This window comes from Tursiops truncatus, chromosome 10 (genome assembly GCF_011762595.2).
Source record: "Tursiops truncatus isolate mTurTru1 chromosome 10, mTurTru1.mat.Y, whole genome shotgun sequence".
NCBI classification, from domain to species: Eukaryota; Metazoa; Chordata; class Mammalia; order Artiodactyla; family Delphinidae; genus Tursiops; species Tursiops truncatus.
Window position 1 is genome coordinate 50,907,563 of NC_047043.1, and position 14,435 is coordinate 50,921,997.

A 14,435-nucleotide genomic window follows, 5' to 3' on the forward strand; every position below is an offset into this window, starting at 1 on the left:
CACACACACATAACTGAATTATTTTGCTGTACACCTGAAACTAACACAATATTGTAAATCAACTCTACTTCAAATTTTTAAAAAGGGTGGGGGAAGAAGAGGTCATGAGAGGGCTGGTTGCAGGGGGCGGGGCAGTCACCCACATCCCAGGCCTTTTCTCTCCATTGTCTGTTCTTTCTTCTGCTTCACCTTCCTGGCTGCCCCCTGAGTATTGATCTAGAGGATTCAGGGCACTTGCAGAGGTTACCCACTGGCCCTGGAGGAGTTCTTGGAAAGTTTAGAGTCAATCAAGTCTCTCTTTTTTTCTTAAGTGCACTAGCTAAGATGCTGGCTAGCTAACGTAGTAATAAATGACTGCTTCGGCAAAAGGGACACTTTTGGTAATGTGCACAAGTACACAGCATCCGCTGTCTAAACGAGATTGTCCAAAATTGGGCTCTGCTGGAGAAGAGCACGTGGTAGGCGGCCTGAGACCCAGGGGTCAGAATTCAGGAAGTCTTATTTCACAGTCAGATTTCCCAGAGAGGTCTGAGACAGTTTGGGGTAGAGCAATAATGTACTTCCTGCTGCACGGCGCTCAGCCCCGGGGCTCGGAGGGGAAGACCTGCCCGGGCCCCTTTCGTTGGTTGGGGAAACTCTCACCCACGTGTCTGCAGACTTTGTCACAGATGAAGACTTATAAAAATTATTCTAAGTCTTTGAATTAGGTGCAAAACAGCTTCTCCACCTAGAAATCCACTGCATAATCCTGGGTTATTTGCATTTTAAGGCAGGCCTTGAATTAAAATGCCCCAGTGTGTGTGAGAGGGTCAGTGAAAGGCTGGGGAGACCCCCCAGACTCCCCAGAGAGACGAGGCCTGGAAATGGGGGCTTATAGGGCAGCAGAGCTCTGACCGTCATGCTCACTCCTGAGTGAAGCAAAGCCTCCCTTTGAGGCTTTAAAACAACCTCAAGGTGTGAATCATTGTATCACTGTGGCCGGCTGGCTGGAGAGGAACTGAGAAAATGAAAATCCTCATGCTGCTCATTAGCAAAGGGAAATACGCAAATGTTGAGGGTCCCTGTGTGTCAGGGCCACAGTCTTCTGCTTTGATCTGTTGAGCAGAACACTCTTCACGCCCACTTTAGGCTTAAGCTCAGTGTTCTTTGCTAGCTGGTGTCCCTGTACCCGAGGACCTTGGTAGAATGCTAGCAATGAGGGGCTTTGGAAAATAGAGTTTTTAGCATTAGCCTCTTTAACCAGCGTTAGATGCATTTCGTGATCTAATTCTCATTGTAGACTCAATTTTCTACAGCGGGGTTTCTCCACAGTAGGACAGTAGTTTGAAGGCTACACTTGAGGCCAGATAGTTCTGTTTTACGGGGCCTGTCCTGTGCATTGTGGAGGGTGGGTAGCATCCCCCCTGCAACTGTGACAACCAGGAGTGTCTCCAGACATTGCCAAATGTCCCATAGGACACGAAATCACACACACACACACCCTTGGAGAATCAGTGTTCTGTAGGAAAGAGGCAGTGTGAAATATTTAACCTTTGTCCTAAATTAGTTGTGCTTTTAAAATAGACCCTGAGACTTTACATACGTTTAACACCTGTGTGTTATTGGTTTATCCCCTGTGTGGGGTGAACAAGACTTTGTTCTCTGTGAGTGGCCTTCCCAGAAACTCAGAATCTTCTCTCCCCTCTTCCAGTCTGCCCTTCCATGGTATTCTTATGTTGCTAATAATTGACCTGATCGTTCGTTCATTACTAGGTGATTAGTTTATTAATTCTGCACACTCATTCATTCATGTAACAGTATACTTAGCAAGCTCTCACCGCAGGCCCAGGGGGGAGCAAGCACCACCTTGTAGCCAGGATTCCCACACATTTGATGGCGCATCTGACGTGGAGGAACACGATCCCTGGAATCAGATAGACTAAGGTTCAAATCGTGCCTCCGCAGCTTACCGTGGACGTAGCCTTAAGCTGATTATGGAGGCTTGTGTGCCTCCATTTCCCCTTATGAGCATGGGGGTGATCTTGTTGACCTGGCAGAGTTGTGGGGAGTCTCAAGGAGATCATGTACATCAAGCATCAGTAAGTGGTAACGACGAGGAAAACCGTAAATTTTCTATGGCAGGACAAACAAACAGAAAAAAACAAACGAAAACAGCAACAACAAATGACATGCCCCCTTTGTGGTAGGCCTTACCCCATGGGCAGTGTGCATCTGCATTACACATTAACCAGACCTCCTCAAAGCAGGAGGATGAGATCAACCTTTGAGAAAAAGTTGGCCCCTTTCTTCACATGCCAGCATTGTAATTCTATGATGAATATATTTCTTTTTCATCTTCTATAAGGGGTTGCATTGACTAAAAAGATTGTCTCTACATGCATAATTGAAAAAAAAACAAACACTTGAGGAACTGTGTACACAATGCTAACCTGTCAATATGATACATAATTTCTTTGTCTCAAATATATATAAAACTGGGACTTTCCTGGTGGCACAGTGGTTAAGAATCCGCCTGCCAATGCAGGGGACACAGGTTCGAGCCCTGGTCCGGGAAGATCCCACATGCTGTGGAGCAACTAAGCCCGTGCGCCACAACTACTGAGCCTGCACGCCTAGAGCCCATGCTCCGCGACAAGAGAAGCCACCGCAGTGAGAAGCCCACGCACTGCAACGAAGAGTAGCCCCCGCTCGCCACAACTAGAGAAAGCCCATGGGCAGCAACGAAGACCCAATGCAGCCAAAAAGAAATAAATAAATTTATTTAAAATATATATAAAACTGCATTTCTAACGCCTGATCAATGGAGCAGTTCTCAGAGCTTCTGATAATTTGTTTCCCAGGTTATAGTACTCAGTTTGGCGCGAATACAATTCTCTTTTCTTTCTTCTTAGCTTGCTCGTTATTTGATTTTTCGTTGACAGTAACTTACTGTCTGCCAGCTGGTAGGTTATACGTATGAACTGACATCTTGGTGGGTCAAAAACAATCAAATATTGGCAACTTCCTTCAGTTCAACCTAACATGGAAACCTGGGGTTCAATATCACGCTGACTCAGTGGAGGTCCAGCAAATAAGGGAGGTGGTCCTGCCTGGTTATTTCCAGAATTCCTGCCCTCTCCCTGAGCATGCATCCTGTCGGCACATGGACCTCAGAGAACAGAGAGAACAGACCACTCCCTGCCGTCCTCAGCGTTCACAATGGCTTGTGTTTCAAAAGCTTGTACTGTGGGAAATTGCACTGTTCCAGCCAGTTTGTGATGGGGTAACCTGGATTGTGGCAGCTCCTCGGTCCCCTGTGGTTGTCTGTGTTTCTGTTGTGTTGTTCGTTCCCTGGGTGCCCATCTTGGGTGGGCATTTCTCTGATGTCTCTGTGTTCACGTCCCAGGTCTCGCTGCTGATTGCCTTCATCTGCGTGAGGAGCTCTCTGTGGACCAGCTACAGTGCCTACAGCTACTTTGAAGTGGTCACCATTTGCAACTTGATCATGATTCTCGCCTTTTACCTGGTCCACCTCTTCCGCCTGTACCGCGTGCTCACCTGTATCAGCTGGCCCCTGTCGGTAAGGGAGTGGCCGGGCCTGCTCTCGGCTTGCACGAGTCAGGATGCAGGCTGGGCACTGAGACCTGACGGAGTCCTTCCTGTCTGCCTACCCCGCCTCCTGCACCATCCTTGGCTGCTTCAGCTCTGAATTTCCCACTGTTGGGTGCACGTCTATGCCTCATGTCCCACTGGTTTCTAAAACTCACCTTCCAGCTACTAGAAGGCTGTGCCTCTCACCTCAGTGCTTGTTTTCTCAAGTGACAGAAAATGGGCTGTGTGTGTGTGTGACTTGGAGGAGGAACATAGAAGGAAGAAGCTGATAGGGGTAATGGGTATTTACACTGTGTGAGTATTGATAAGATTTGTCAGCTAAAGTGGACTGGCAGAGTCTGAGGAAACATGTCAGAAGTTGCTAGGGTTTTTTCTTCCCACTATGTTCTTTTTAAAAACAGCTTTATTGATATATAGTTCACATGTCATACAATTACCCATTGAAGTGTACAATTCAATGAATTTTAGTGTATTCCCAGACTTGTGTAACCATTACCTCAGTTATTTTTAGAATGTTTTCATCACCTCAAAAAGAAACTCTGTACCCTTTAGCTGTTACCTACTATCCCTCATCACCTCCAGCCCTGAGCAACTACTAATTGGCTTCCTGCCTCTGTAACTTTTCCTGTTCTGGACATATCATATAAATGGACTCATATATTTGGTCTTCTGTGACTAGCTTCTTTCATTTAGTAGAGGGTTTTCATGGTTGATCTATGTTGTAGCATATATCAGTACTTCATTTCTTTTTATAGCTAATATTCCATGGAAAGGATATACCACATTTTGTTTATTCATTCATTATTGATGGACATGTGGCAATTATGAATTTCCACCTTTTGTCAATTATGAATCATGTTGCTATGAACATTTTGTGTACAAATTTTGTGTGTGGACATATTTTCATTTTGCTTGGGAATATACCTAAGAGTGGAATTGCTGGGTCACATGGTAACTATGTTTAATTGTTTGAGGAACTGCCAGACTGTTTTCCAAAGTGGATGTACCACTTTACATTCCTAGCAGTGGTGTATAAAGGTTCGAATTTTTCCACATCCTTGTCAACATTTGTTATTTCTGACTTTGAGATTTTATTCCAGTGAGTGTGAAGTTACAGCTTGTGGTTTTGATTTGCATTTCTCTGATGACTAACGGTGTTAGTCATCTTTCATGTGCTTTTTGGCCGTTTGTATATTTTCTTTAGAGAAATGTCTTTTCAGATCCTTTGCCAATTTTTTGATTAAGTTGTCTTTTTATTATTGAGTTGTAAGAGTTCTTTGTATATTCTAGTTAAATGTCCTTTATCAGATATTTTCTCCCATAATTTTTTCTTTTTCTTTTCTTTTTGTCTTTACTTTCTTGATAGTATCTGTTAAAGGACAAGTTTTTTATTTTGATGAAATCTAATTTATATTTTTCTTTTGTTGTTTATGGTTTTGGTATAATATCTAAAAAGCCATTGCCAATTCAAGATCATGAAGATTCACCTCTGTGTTTTCTTTTAAGCCTTCCATACTTTTAACTCTTACATTTAGGTGTTGGATCCATTTTGAGTTAATTTTTGCGTATAGTATGAAGCAAGGATTCAGCTTCATTCTTTTGCATGTGAATATCCTGTTGTCCCAGTTATCTGTTGGGAAGGCTGTTCTTTCTCCCGTTGAGTGGTCTTGGCAGCTTGTTGAAAATTAGTTGGCCATAAACGCATGGATTTATTCTTGGACTCTCAACTCTGTTGCACTGATCTTATTATACTACCTTGATCACTATGGATTTGCAGTAAGTTTTGAAATTAGGAAGTGTGACTCTTCCCATTTGTCCTCTTTTTTCAGGATTGTTTTGGATTTTTGCCATTCCATATGAACTTTAGAATCAGCTTTTCAGTTTCTACAAAGAAGTCACCTGGGATTCTAATACGAATTGCATTGAATCGGTAGATAAGTTTGGAGAGTATTACCATTTTAACAATATTAAGTCATGATCCATGAACATGGGAGGTTTTCCCATTTGTTTAGATCTTTTAAAATTTCTTGGGCTTCCCTGGTGGCGCAGTGGTTGAGAGTCCGCCTGCCGATGCAGGGGAAGCGAGTTTGTGCCCCGGTCCGGGAAGATCCCACATGCCGTGGAGCGGCTGGGCCCGTGAGCCATGGCCGCTGAGCCTGCGCGTCCGGAGCCTGTGCTCCGCAACGGGAGAGGCCGCAACAGTGAGAGGCCCGCGTACCGCAAAAAAAAAAAAAAAAAAAAAGAAAAATTCTTTCAACATTGTTTTGTAGTTTTCAGAGTATGAGTTTTATACTATTTTTGTTTAGTGTGTTCCTAAGTATCTTATCCTTTTTATACTATTTCAACTGTAATTATTAATTTCATTTTTGTTGTGTTCATTGCAAGTGGATAGAAATACAATTGATTTCTGTATATTGATCTTGTAGCCTCAATCTTGTTGAAATCATTTATTAGATCTAATAGATTGTTAGTGGATTCCTTAGGATTTTCAAATCTATCTATAAGAGCATACCATCTGTGAATGGAGACAGTTTTACATTCCTTTCCAATCTAGATGCTTTTTGCTTCATTTTCTTGGCTCATTGCAAGAAATTAGTTGAATGTTGCATTAAAGTGGCAAGAGCAGATATCATTATCTTGTTCCTGATTTTAGGAGGAAAGCACTCATCTTTTATCATTAAATATGATGTTAGGTGGGGGTTTTGTAGGAGGTTTATCAAATAGAAAAACTTACCTTCTAGTCCTACTTTGTTGTTTCCATCATGTAAGGGTGTTAGAATCTGTCAAAGGCTTTTTCTTTGTCTATTGAGATAGTCATGTAGGTTTTCCCCCCAGGATTCTGTTAATATGGCATATTACATTGATATTCACATGTGTAACTAACTTTGCATTCCCGGGACAAATTCTGATTGGCTGTGGTGTATAATTCAGTTTATGTGTAGCTGGATTTGGTTTGCTAGGATTTTTGCGTTTGTATTCATAAGATATATTATTGGTCTTTAGTTTTCCTGTGATGTCTTTGGTTTTGTTACTAGGGTAATATTGCCCTCATAGAATGATCTGGGAAGTGTTCCCTCCTCTTGTGTTCTTTAGAAGAGTTTGGGAAGAGTTGGAATTGATTCTTCTCTAAATGTTTGGTAGAATTCTGCAGTGAAGCCACCTGGTCCTGAGCTTTTCTTGTGGGTAGTGTTTTTATTATTAATTCAAATTCTACTTATTATAAATTTTATTCAGATTATTCCTACTTGAGTCATTTTCAGTAGCATGTCTTTCTAGGAATATCTCCATTTCATCTAAGTTATCTAACTTATTGGCATATGATTGATCATAATATTCTTTTAAAATCCTTTTTATCTCTAACACCAGTAGTGATGTCCCCGCTTTTATTTATTTATTTATTTATTTGTGGCCACACCTCTTTGCTTGTGGGACCTTAGTTTTGAGATCAGGGATTGAACCCAGGCCCCAGCAGTGAAAGCACTGAGTCCTAACCACTGGATCACCAGGGGATTCCCGTCTGTCTTTCATTTCTGATTCTGGTCATTTGAATGTTTTCTTTTTTTTTCTTGATCAGTCTAGCTAAAGGTTTCTCTATTCTGTTGACCTTTTCAACGAACCAGCTATTGATTTCATTCATTTCCTCTATTTTTCTTCCGTTCTCTGTATCATTCATTTGTGCTCCAATCTTTATTTCCTTCTTTCTTCTTGCTTTAGGTTTAGTTTGCTTTCCTTTTTCCAGTGTCTTAAGGTAAAGGTTAGGTTATTAATTTGAAACCTTTCTTCATTTTTAATATAAGCCTTGACAGCTATAAATTTCTCTCGGGGGCGCACCCCACTGTCAGTGGCCCTAAGCCCCAGTTCTCCTCTGATCTGGCGTTCGTGGGGAGGGGAAAGGATGAGGCGAAGCATTCCTTTATTGTCGAATGATAGAGGCCTCGCCTCATCCAGGGCCTGCAAAGACCCCATTTTATCATGGAGAGTGAATGGGGCAGAAATGGATGCCCCTGTGGACCCAAGGGAAGCAAAGGCAGCATCAGCCCTTCCTGCAGACCCCTCAGCAGTCTGGCCTGAGGGCACACTTCCAACAGAAAAGAAGAGGGAAGACAGAATGAGGACAAAACTGGGAGGACTTTTGTTCACGGAATGGGGAGACCCTCCAGGCAGCCACCAAAACCAGCACATTGCTAGCCCAGAACTTTCTCTGAAGCAGAAGAAAGGCACACATCTTTTTAAGGGGCTTTGCTTCTCAGAGCTGGAGCTTCATTTAAACTCTCCATCCTTGGAGTTAGAAGCAGCTCATTTGCTTGTTAGTAGCTTTGGCCGGAGGTCAAGGTACCGTGGACAGATTGACCTCAGGAGTGGAGTGGTCCTTAGGGGACATCTCTCCTCACCCGAGAAGCATCCTTTCTCTTTGTCGCCTCTCTTCCTGCCTGCCTGGCGTCTTTTCTCTCTTGTGTGGCCTCATCCTGGCTGGCCTTCCTTTCTCGTTGCCAGTGAGCTTCGCTGCTCCTGTCAGGGTGTTACAGGGAGAAGGGGAAGTGTGACTCCCTCCCCTCCATTCATCTCTCCTAACGCCCAGGTGCCTCTGAGAACCAGGAATGGAGCTCCCTACCCACTGCTCTGCTTTGTTTTTGCCCCCAGGAACTCCTGCACTATTTAATCGGTACCCTGCTTCTCCTAATCGCGTCCATCGTGGCAGCTTCCAAGAGTTACAACCAGAGCCGACTGGTGGCTGGAGCGGTGAGGACATTCTCCGGGAAGCGGCAGGAGTGAATTCCTGTTCCGAATGCTCATTTTCTTCCTCTCAGGGCAGCAAAGGGGTTGTTCTCTGGGGCCTTTCTTTCTCAGAATCAGTCCGGACCTTGATCCACCAGCAGTGGTCTCCAAATAGCCTTAAACTTGGGCCCACGGTGGAGGGTGTCAGAAGGTGGATGGGCAGGGCTGTTACGAACTCAAATGGCCCCAGCGGCCCAGGCCTCTTTCTCTTACAGCCACTCCTTAAATCACGGGCAAGTAGGTTTTAATTCTCATGTTCACGCTGGTCATTTGCTCATGGCTGTCTCAGCCCCGTTCAGGGAAAGGTTCTGAGGCCTTTTTCCAGCCCAGGGGAACATTTTTGTGATCAGCTAGTGATAATCTGCCGTGAGTCCTAGCTTTGCCCTTCCTGACTTTTAACAGTATTCAGGCCAGGAAATAACACTCCTATACCTTTCATAGGTGAAAATTGACCCATCTGCTAACATGAATAGAAGTAGCATGGAAATGGACAAAACATAGTGCTATGGGAGCTATATATATTTATCACACAGATACACATATGTGTATATACATTATTGTAAAAAGATCTATAGATTGCTGTCATCTGATTTCTGATTTAGCTAATTGTTTACAGTTTGGAAGTCTGTAGGCCAGAACTGATTTGCCTCACTTTTCAAATGAGTTTTAAGAAAAGCTCTCTGTGTGGTAGTCACTCACTTCCGCACGGTACCAAAATTCTCTGGACTTTGGGCCAAGAGTGGGTGAGTGCCTGGAATTCCACGGAGGGGTGGAGTCTGCATGGGGCAGAAGGTCACCGCGGAGGGGCAGCCAAACCCCTGAGCACTCTTGCCCCCTAAGCACCTTCCCCCCCTCCCCAGGCAGTTTCCAAGAAGAGGAATGGTTGCCCCCTGCCCAGCTGCAGGCAGGCTGGCGGAGGGGGGGACAGAAGAGCTTGGCGCCCGCTGTGTTTCAGGACCACGCGGGGAGATTCCCACTGGGTTTCCTCATTGAGGTGGCACATGACAATGTTAGCCCTGGAATCCCAGTAAACCCCATTTGTCGTACACGATCTCTGTGCCTAGGACCAAGCATGGGCCGGGCGAGGGGCCAGGAGAAATGAAAAGACATGGTCCCTGCTGATGAGAAAGTGGTGATCTAGCTTAGGAGGCCAGGGCACATGAAACAATGAGCACACAAGGCACTGTCATCCAGAGGAGCATTCTGTAGCCTGATAATAAACTGTTCAGTTATGCAGTGTGGACAGTTGGAGACTGGGATGGTGTATAATGTGCTAATTGTGCGGAACAGACAATGAGAGGCCAGGACAGGCTCTAATAGGCTGATTATGTGGTGCAGACAATTGGTACAAAAGGAGGCACGGCAGTGGACGGGGTCGGGGGTGGGGTGACGGGCAGCCATGTGTGGAAACCAGCAGCTAGGTTGGATGATCCCGCGCTTGGTCTGGCTGCTCCTGGGCTGGACCTCAGGGAGCTCCCAGCCGTGCACTTGGAGGGCCCGAGGACACCTGGGCAACAGGCAAGCAGAGGTGGACTCTGGGCTCAGATCTCTGGTCTGGCCCTTGCTGGCTCCACATTCCTGGGCTGAAGAGTTGACCTCCTGTCCCTGGTTTCTTGAGCTGAAAAATGAGGGGGGGAGAGGTAACAGCCGTGCCCACCTGGCAGAGCTGTGCGGGTTCCTTTAAAGGGCTTAGAACACTGCCTGGTACGAAGTAAGTGCTCAGTCAGTGTTAGCTGCTGCAGCTGCCAGTGTTGTTGACAAGTCAGGAGAGGCTGCAGGCTTCCAAGTTCCAGGCAGAGACACCTGAGTCCCTGTCTGCTTCTTGCTCCATCATTTAATGAGCCACCGTGAGGCCCTTTCCTTATCACAAATGAGGCGGCTGCTCTGGGCTAGGTGCTCACAGCTGAGCACAGAAAGGAAAGGAGCGCTGCCTGAACTTATTTCAACCTAATGTTACTTAAATACATGCAAACCTAAGACTAGGTATTGGGGTCTCAGCTTCTGGCTCCGACACAGCTGTAAAGCCAGACAGACAGAAAGCCTTTCTGGATGAAGTGCAGATGATGCTACCACACCCAAGAAAATCCATTTGAACGTTAATGTGTTAAAAACCCAAATTAAAATGTACCGTTCCTCCTTTTTCTGTCTTATTAGCCCAGGATAATTAAAGTCCGGTGGCTTGGCCCCAGCTCGGTTGTAAACATAAATCCGAGCGTGGGCAGGTAGCTGCCTAGAGAAGAGGCGAGGGGGGGTGGCGACCGGAGGCCTGACTGTGTCCCAGCTGTGGGCCCGGCCAGGGCCCGGGCGTCACCTCCACACCTGAGCGAGGACAGGTGGCCGGGTCACTTGAGTCCCTGAGCTCCCTCCCAGCCACAGCTGGTGTAGGAAACAGGCCCAGGGATGAGCAGGGTGATGAAGGGTGACTGCCCGAGTGACTGCCCTTGGCCTGGGCGCCCGCTGCCCCCTTTCTCCCGTGCAGATCTTCGGCTTCCTGGCCACCTTCCTCTGCCTGGCGAGTGTGTGGCTGTCCTACAAGATCTCGTGCGTGACCCAGTCAACAGGTGAGTTCTGGTCTGAAAACAGATGACCAAGAAGGTTCCCTCTGCTCAGGCACGGGAGGACACAGGCTCTGGAGGTCGGCAGTAGGGGACCACCCTGCTGCAGAGGACCCTCTGCTCCGTCTCGTCTCCACAGCGCCCAGGGGCACCCTGACATCTACGTCTCTGATGGACAAGCGTTTTCTTTAAATGAGTTTCCTAATGACAAAAATAAAATGTAGTACATTTAGAAAATCGAAATAAGAAAAAGAAATTTAAAAAAATAAAAACCATTATCACAGTACCCAGAAATAGCACCTGCTGGGTGTCTCTCCCTCCTGCATTTCCTCTCTGAGTATATATATATATAGAGAGAGAGATGCGCTTGTTTTGTTTGTTTGGCTGCCCCGTGCGGCTGGCAGGATCTTAGTTCCCCCACCAGGGAGCGAAACCATGCTCCCTGCAGTGGAAGCACGGAGTCTTAACCACTGGACCTCCAGGGAAGTCCCAACACCTGTGCATTTATTAAAGGATCAGAGTTCATGTATTATTTTGTAACCTTCTCTTCTGCTCCTACCTAGCCTCCTGTCAGGCACTTTCCCCACATCATTAGGTGTCCTTCTCTGGCATCCTTCGTGGCTCCACGGTGTTGCACTGGCTCCATTGCATGTCAGTGCCGTAGTTTACTTGTCTCCTATTTGGGGGCATTATGCTTGTTTTTTTATTTTTTTTTTAAATTCTTTCCTACTAAACAGTGCTGTAATGAATATCCTTGTAAATATATGCCTATACACACACTTAATATATTTTATCTTTAGAATAAATTTCTAGAAATAGAACTGCTGAAAATCAAACCAGCTATTTCAGTTAATTTACTTCTTTCTTTGATCCAGCACTTCCTTTCTTCTTTTTCTTTGTTTTTTAAAAATACATTTAAAATATCGAAGCACCTTACCTTGCCCAGCAGAGAGGTTGCCAACAGCAGCGCTTCAATCTTAATGGTCCCACTGGCAAAAAGCTAACAGAAGGCTAGGTGAAAGGAGCCAGTCACCAAAGACCGCATATTGTAGGATTCCATTTAGGAAAAATGTCCAAAATAGACAAATCCACAGAGACAGAGAGTAGGGTAGTGGTTGCTTAGGGCTGGCGGGAGGGTATACAGGGGTGACTGCGCATGCCTGTGGTGCTTCTTTTGGAAGTGATGAGAATGTTCTAAAATTGGGGTAGCTGCACAATTCTGTGAATATAGGGCAAACGGCGGAATTGAACACTTTAAATGGGTGAACTGTATGGTATATGAATTATATGTCTGTGAAGCTGTTTAAGAAAAATTGAATGATGAAAAAAGAATGCGAAAAAGTTAATAGGTAATGTCTAAAAGTAATCTGTAAGTATACATATACTAGGTAAAATTACGGAGGAAGAGCCAAAACAAACAGCTGAAGAAGTTACAGTACCTCTGAGGAAGAGGCCTGGGGTGGAGAGGAGCAGGGAGAGGAATCATCGTTCCCACGGGAAGTGGTGCGGACGGGGGGGGGGGGAGGGGGGAGGCAGCGCATGCGCAGCCGTGGGGCGAGCTCTCCCAACTCTGCCGCTTCCTTCCCCAGATGCCGCCGTCTGATGCCCTAACAGCCCGCCAGCCCTGTAGGAGGCGCTGCAGGACGTGTGACCCACGCTGATGGAGGGGCTTGAGCCGGCGGCCGCAGGAGAGACCGGGGTTTGGGTCCCTGGGCCGGTGGGTGCGGGACGGGCCCTTCCTCCGGCTCCTGAGCGGGTCCAGCCTCTCTCGCCAGCCTTCTTCACTTCCTCAGAGAATATTCCTCCCCTTCCGGGAAAGAAAAGCAGCCTCCAGGGAAATCTGATCTCTCCCTCCTGCTTTAGAACAGCCTCAGGGACTGATGCCCCCCTCCCCCCGTTAAGGTGAAGGGGTGGTGTTTGAATACTCTGCCGAACCCTTCCCCTCTCCCCAGACCTCCAAGGGGCGTCTTGTGAAAACACAGCCACCTCCTAATTTATCTCGCTTGGAAATCTGGTCTTGAAGGTACCCTCTTTCTTAAAGTGAGGCTTACGGGAACACCATGCTGTCAGCCTGTCCCCAAATAGGAGATCTTGGCTCCCTTCCTGTTGTTACCATTGTGTACGTGTTTATGTGTTTTTAAATAAAATGTTGACTTGGCTAATTGCAGAAGGATTTCTTATTAAGTTAGAAGAAGGCTGTGAAGTGAGCGCTACCTGGAGGCCCACTGGAGGTAAGAGGAGCAGAGGGTGCAGATGGTCCTGGCCTCTCAAGATTTGAGTATTTTCTTTCTTTTTTTATAAATTATTTAATTTTGGCTGCGTTGGGTCTTCGTTGCTGGGCGCGGGCTTCCTCTAGTTGCGGAGAGCAGGGGCTACTCTTCCATGCGGTGCGCGGGCTTCTCGTTGCGGTGGCTTCTCTTGTTGCGGAGCACTGGCTCTAGGCGCGCAGGCTTCGGTAGTTGTGGCGCACAGGCTTAATTGCTCCGCGGCATGTGGGATCTTCCCGGACCAGGGGTCGAACCTGTGTCCCCTGCATTGGCACGCGGATTCTTAACCACTGCGCCACTAGGGAAGTCCTTGTGTATTTTCAAAGTAAATTGATATAAAGGGTGGAAGCCAGTACTGTTTACACAAGACTCAAAAGCAACACAGGCAGCCTTTAAAAAGAGGGCAGTTCTGACACATGCTACCCCATGGATGAATAAGCCAGACACAAAAGGACAAATACTGTATGATTTTAGTTACACGAGGTGCATACCGTAGGCAGAATTCAGAGAGACAGGAAGTAAAATGGTGGTTGGTTGCCAGGGTCTGGAGGGAGGGGGCCCTGGTGTGAATGTTTAATGCGTACAGTTTCCATTTGGGAAGATGAAAACATTCTGGTTGGGACTTCCATGGTGGTCCAGTGGTTAGGACTCTGTGCTTCCACTGCAGGGGATACAGGTTTGATCCCTGGTCGGGGAACTAAGATCCCACATGCCGAGAAGCCAAAAAAAAAAAACAAAGCATTCTGGAGATGGACGGTGGTGATGGCTGCACAATAATCTAAATGTAATTAACGCCACTGCACTGTATAACTAAAAATTGTTAAAACGGTTAACTTTTATGTTACGTATATTTTACCACAATTTTTTCTTTTTTTAAAGCAATGCAGGACCTTCTGTGTAAGGCACCTAAGTAGCTGCAAAGCTACTTGGGAAATGGAGGAAGGCAGAGGTCCAATTACGCACACCCCACAGCAGGCACCACAGTCCAGCAGAGGCCAGCGCCGTGTTCTAACAGCTAAGCGTCGCAGGTCTAAAGGATACAGGCTGCAGGACGTGTGTGTCTTCTCTACACCAGGTGCTCTCTGGGGCTGCTCACCCAGGGGGAGTGCCCAGGCGTAAGCCAAACTCTGTCCCAGCACGGGGAGGTGACCCACTGAGCAGACGGCTGGGCAGGACCAAGCCAAGGTGTGAGAGGAGGGAAGACTGGACCCATGGGGGGAGGATGGGAGTCAGGTACCTGCCCCAA

At 46.4% G+C, this 14,435-nt stretch overlaps 1 protein-coding gene across 2 annotated transcripts in view; it reads left to right on the forward strand.

Moving 5' to 3' along the window:
- Positions 1–13,084, forward strand: part of CMTM7 (CKLF like MARVEL transmembrane domain containing 7) — a 42,228-nt gene extending 29,144 nt beyond the window's left edge. The window contains exons 2-6 of one of the 2 annotated variants that reach the window (XM_019946922.3): positions 3,386–3,559; positions 8,233–8,331; positions 10,847–10,928; positions 12,311–12,425; positions 12,512–13,084. In XM_019946922.3, coding sequence (XP_019802481.1) covers positions 3,386–3,559; positions 8,233–8,331; positions 10,847–10,928; positions 12,311–12,425; position 12,512 — 471 coding nt within the window. In that variant the 3' untranslated portion in view covers positions 12,513–13,084. The remainder of the gene's footprint in view (positions 1–3,385; positions 3,560–8,232; positions 8,332–10,846; positions 10,929–12,310; positions 12,426–12,511) is intronic. The other variant, XM_019946921.3, reaches the window with a different exon arrangement.
- The last annotated feature ends 1,351 nt before the right edge of the window (positions 13,085–14,435 follow it).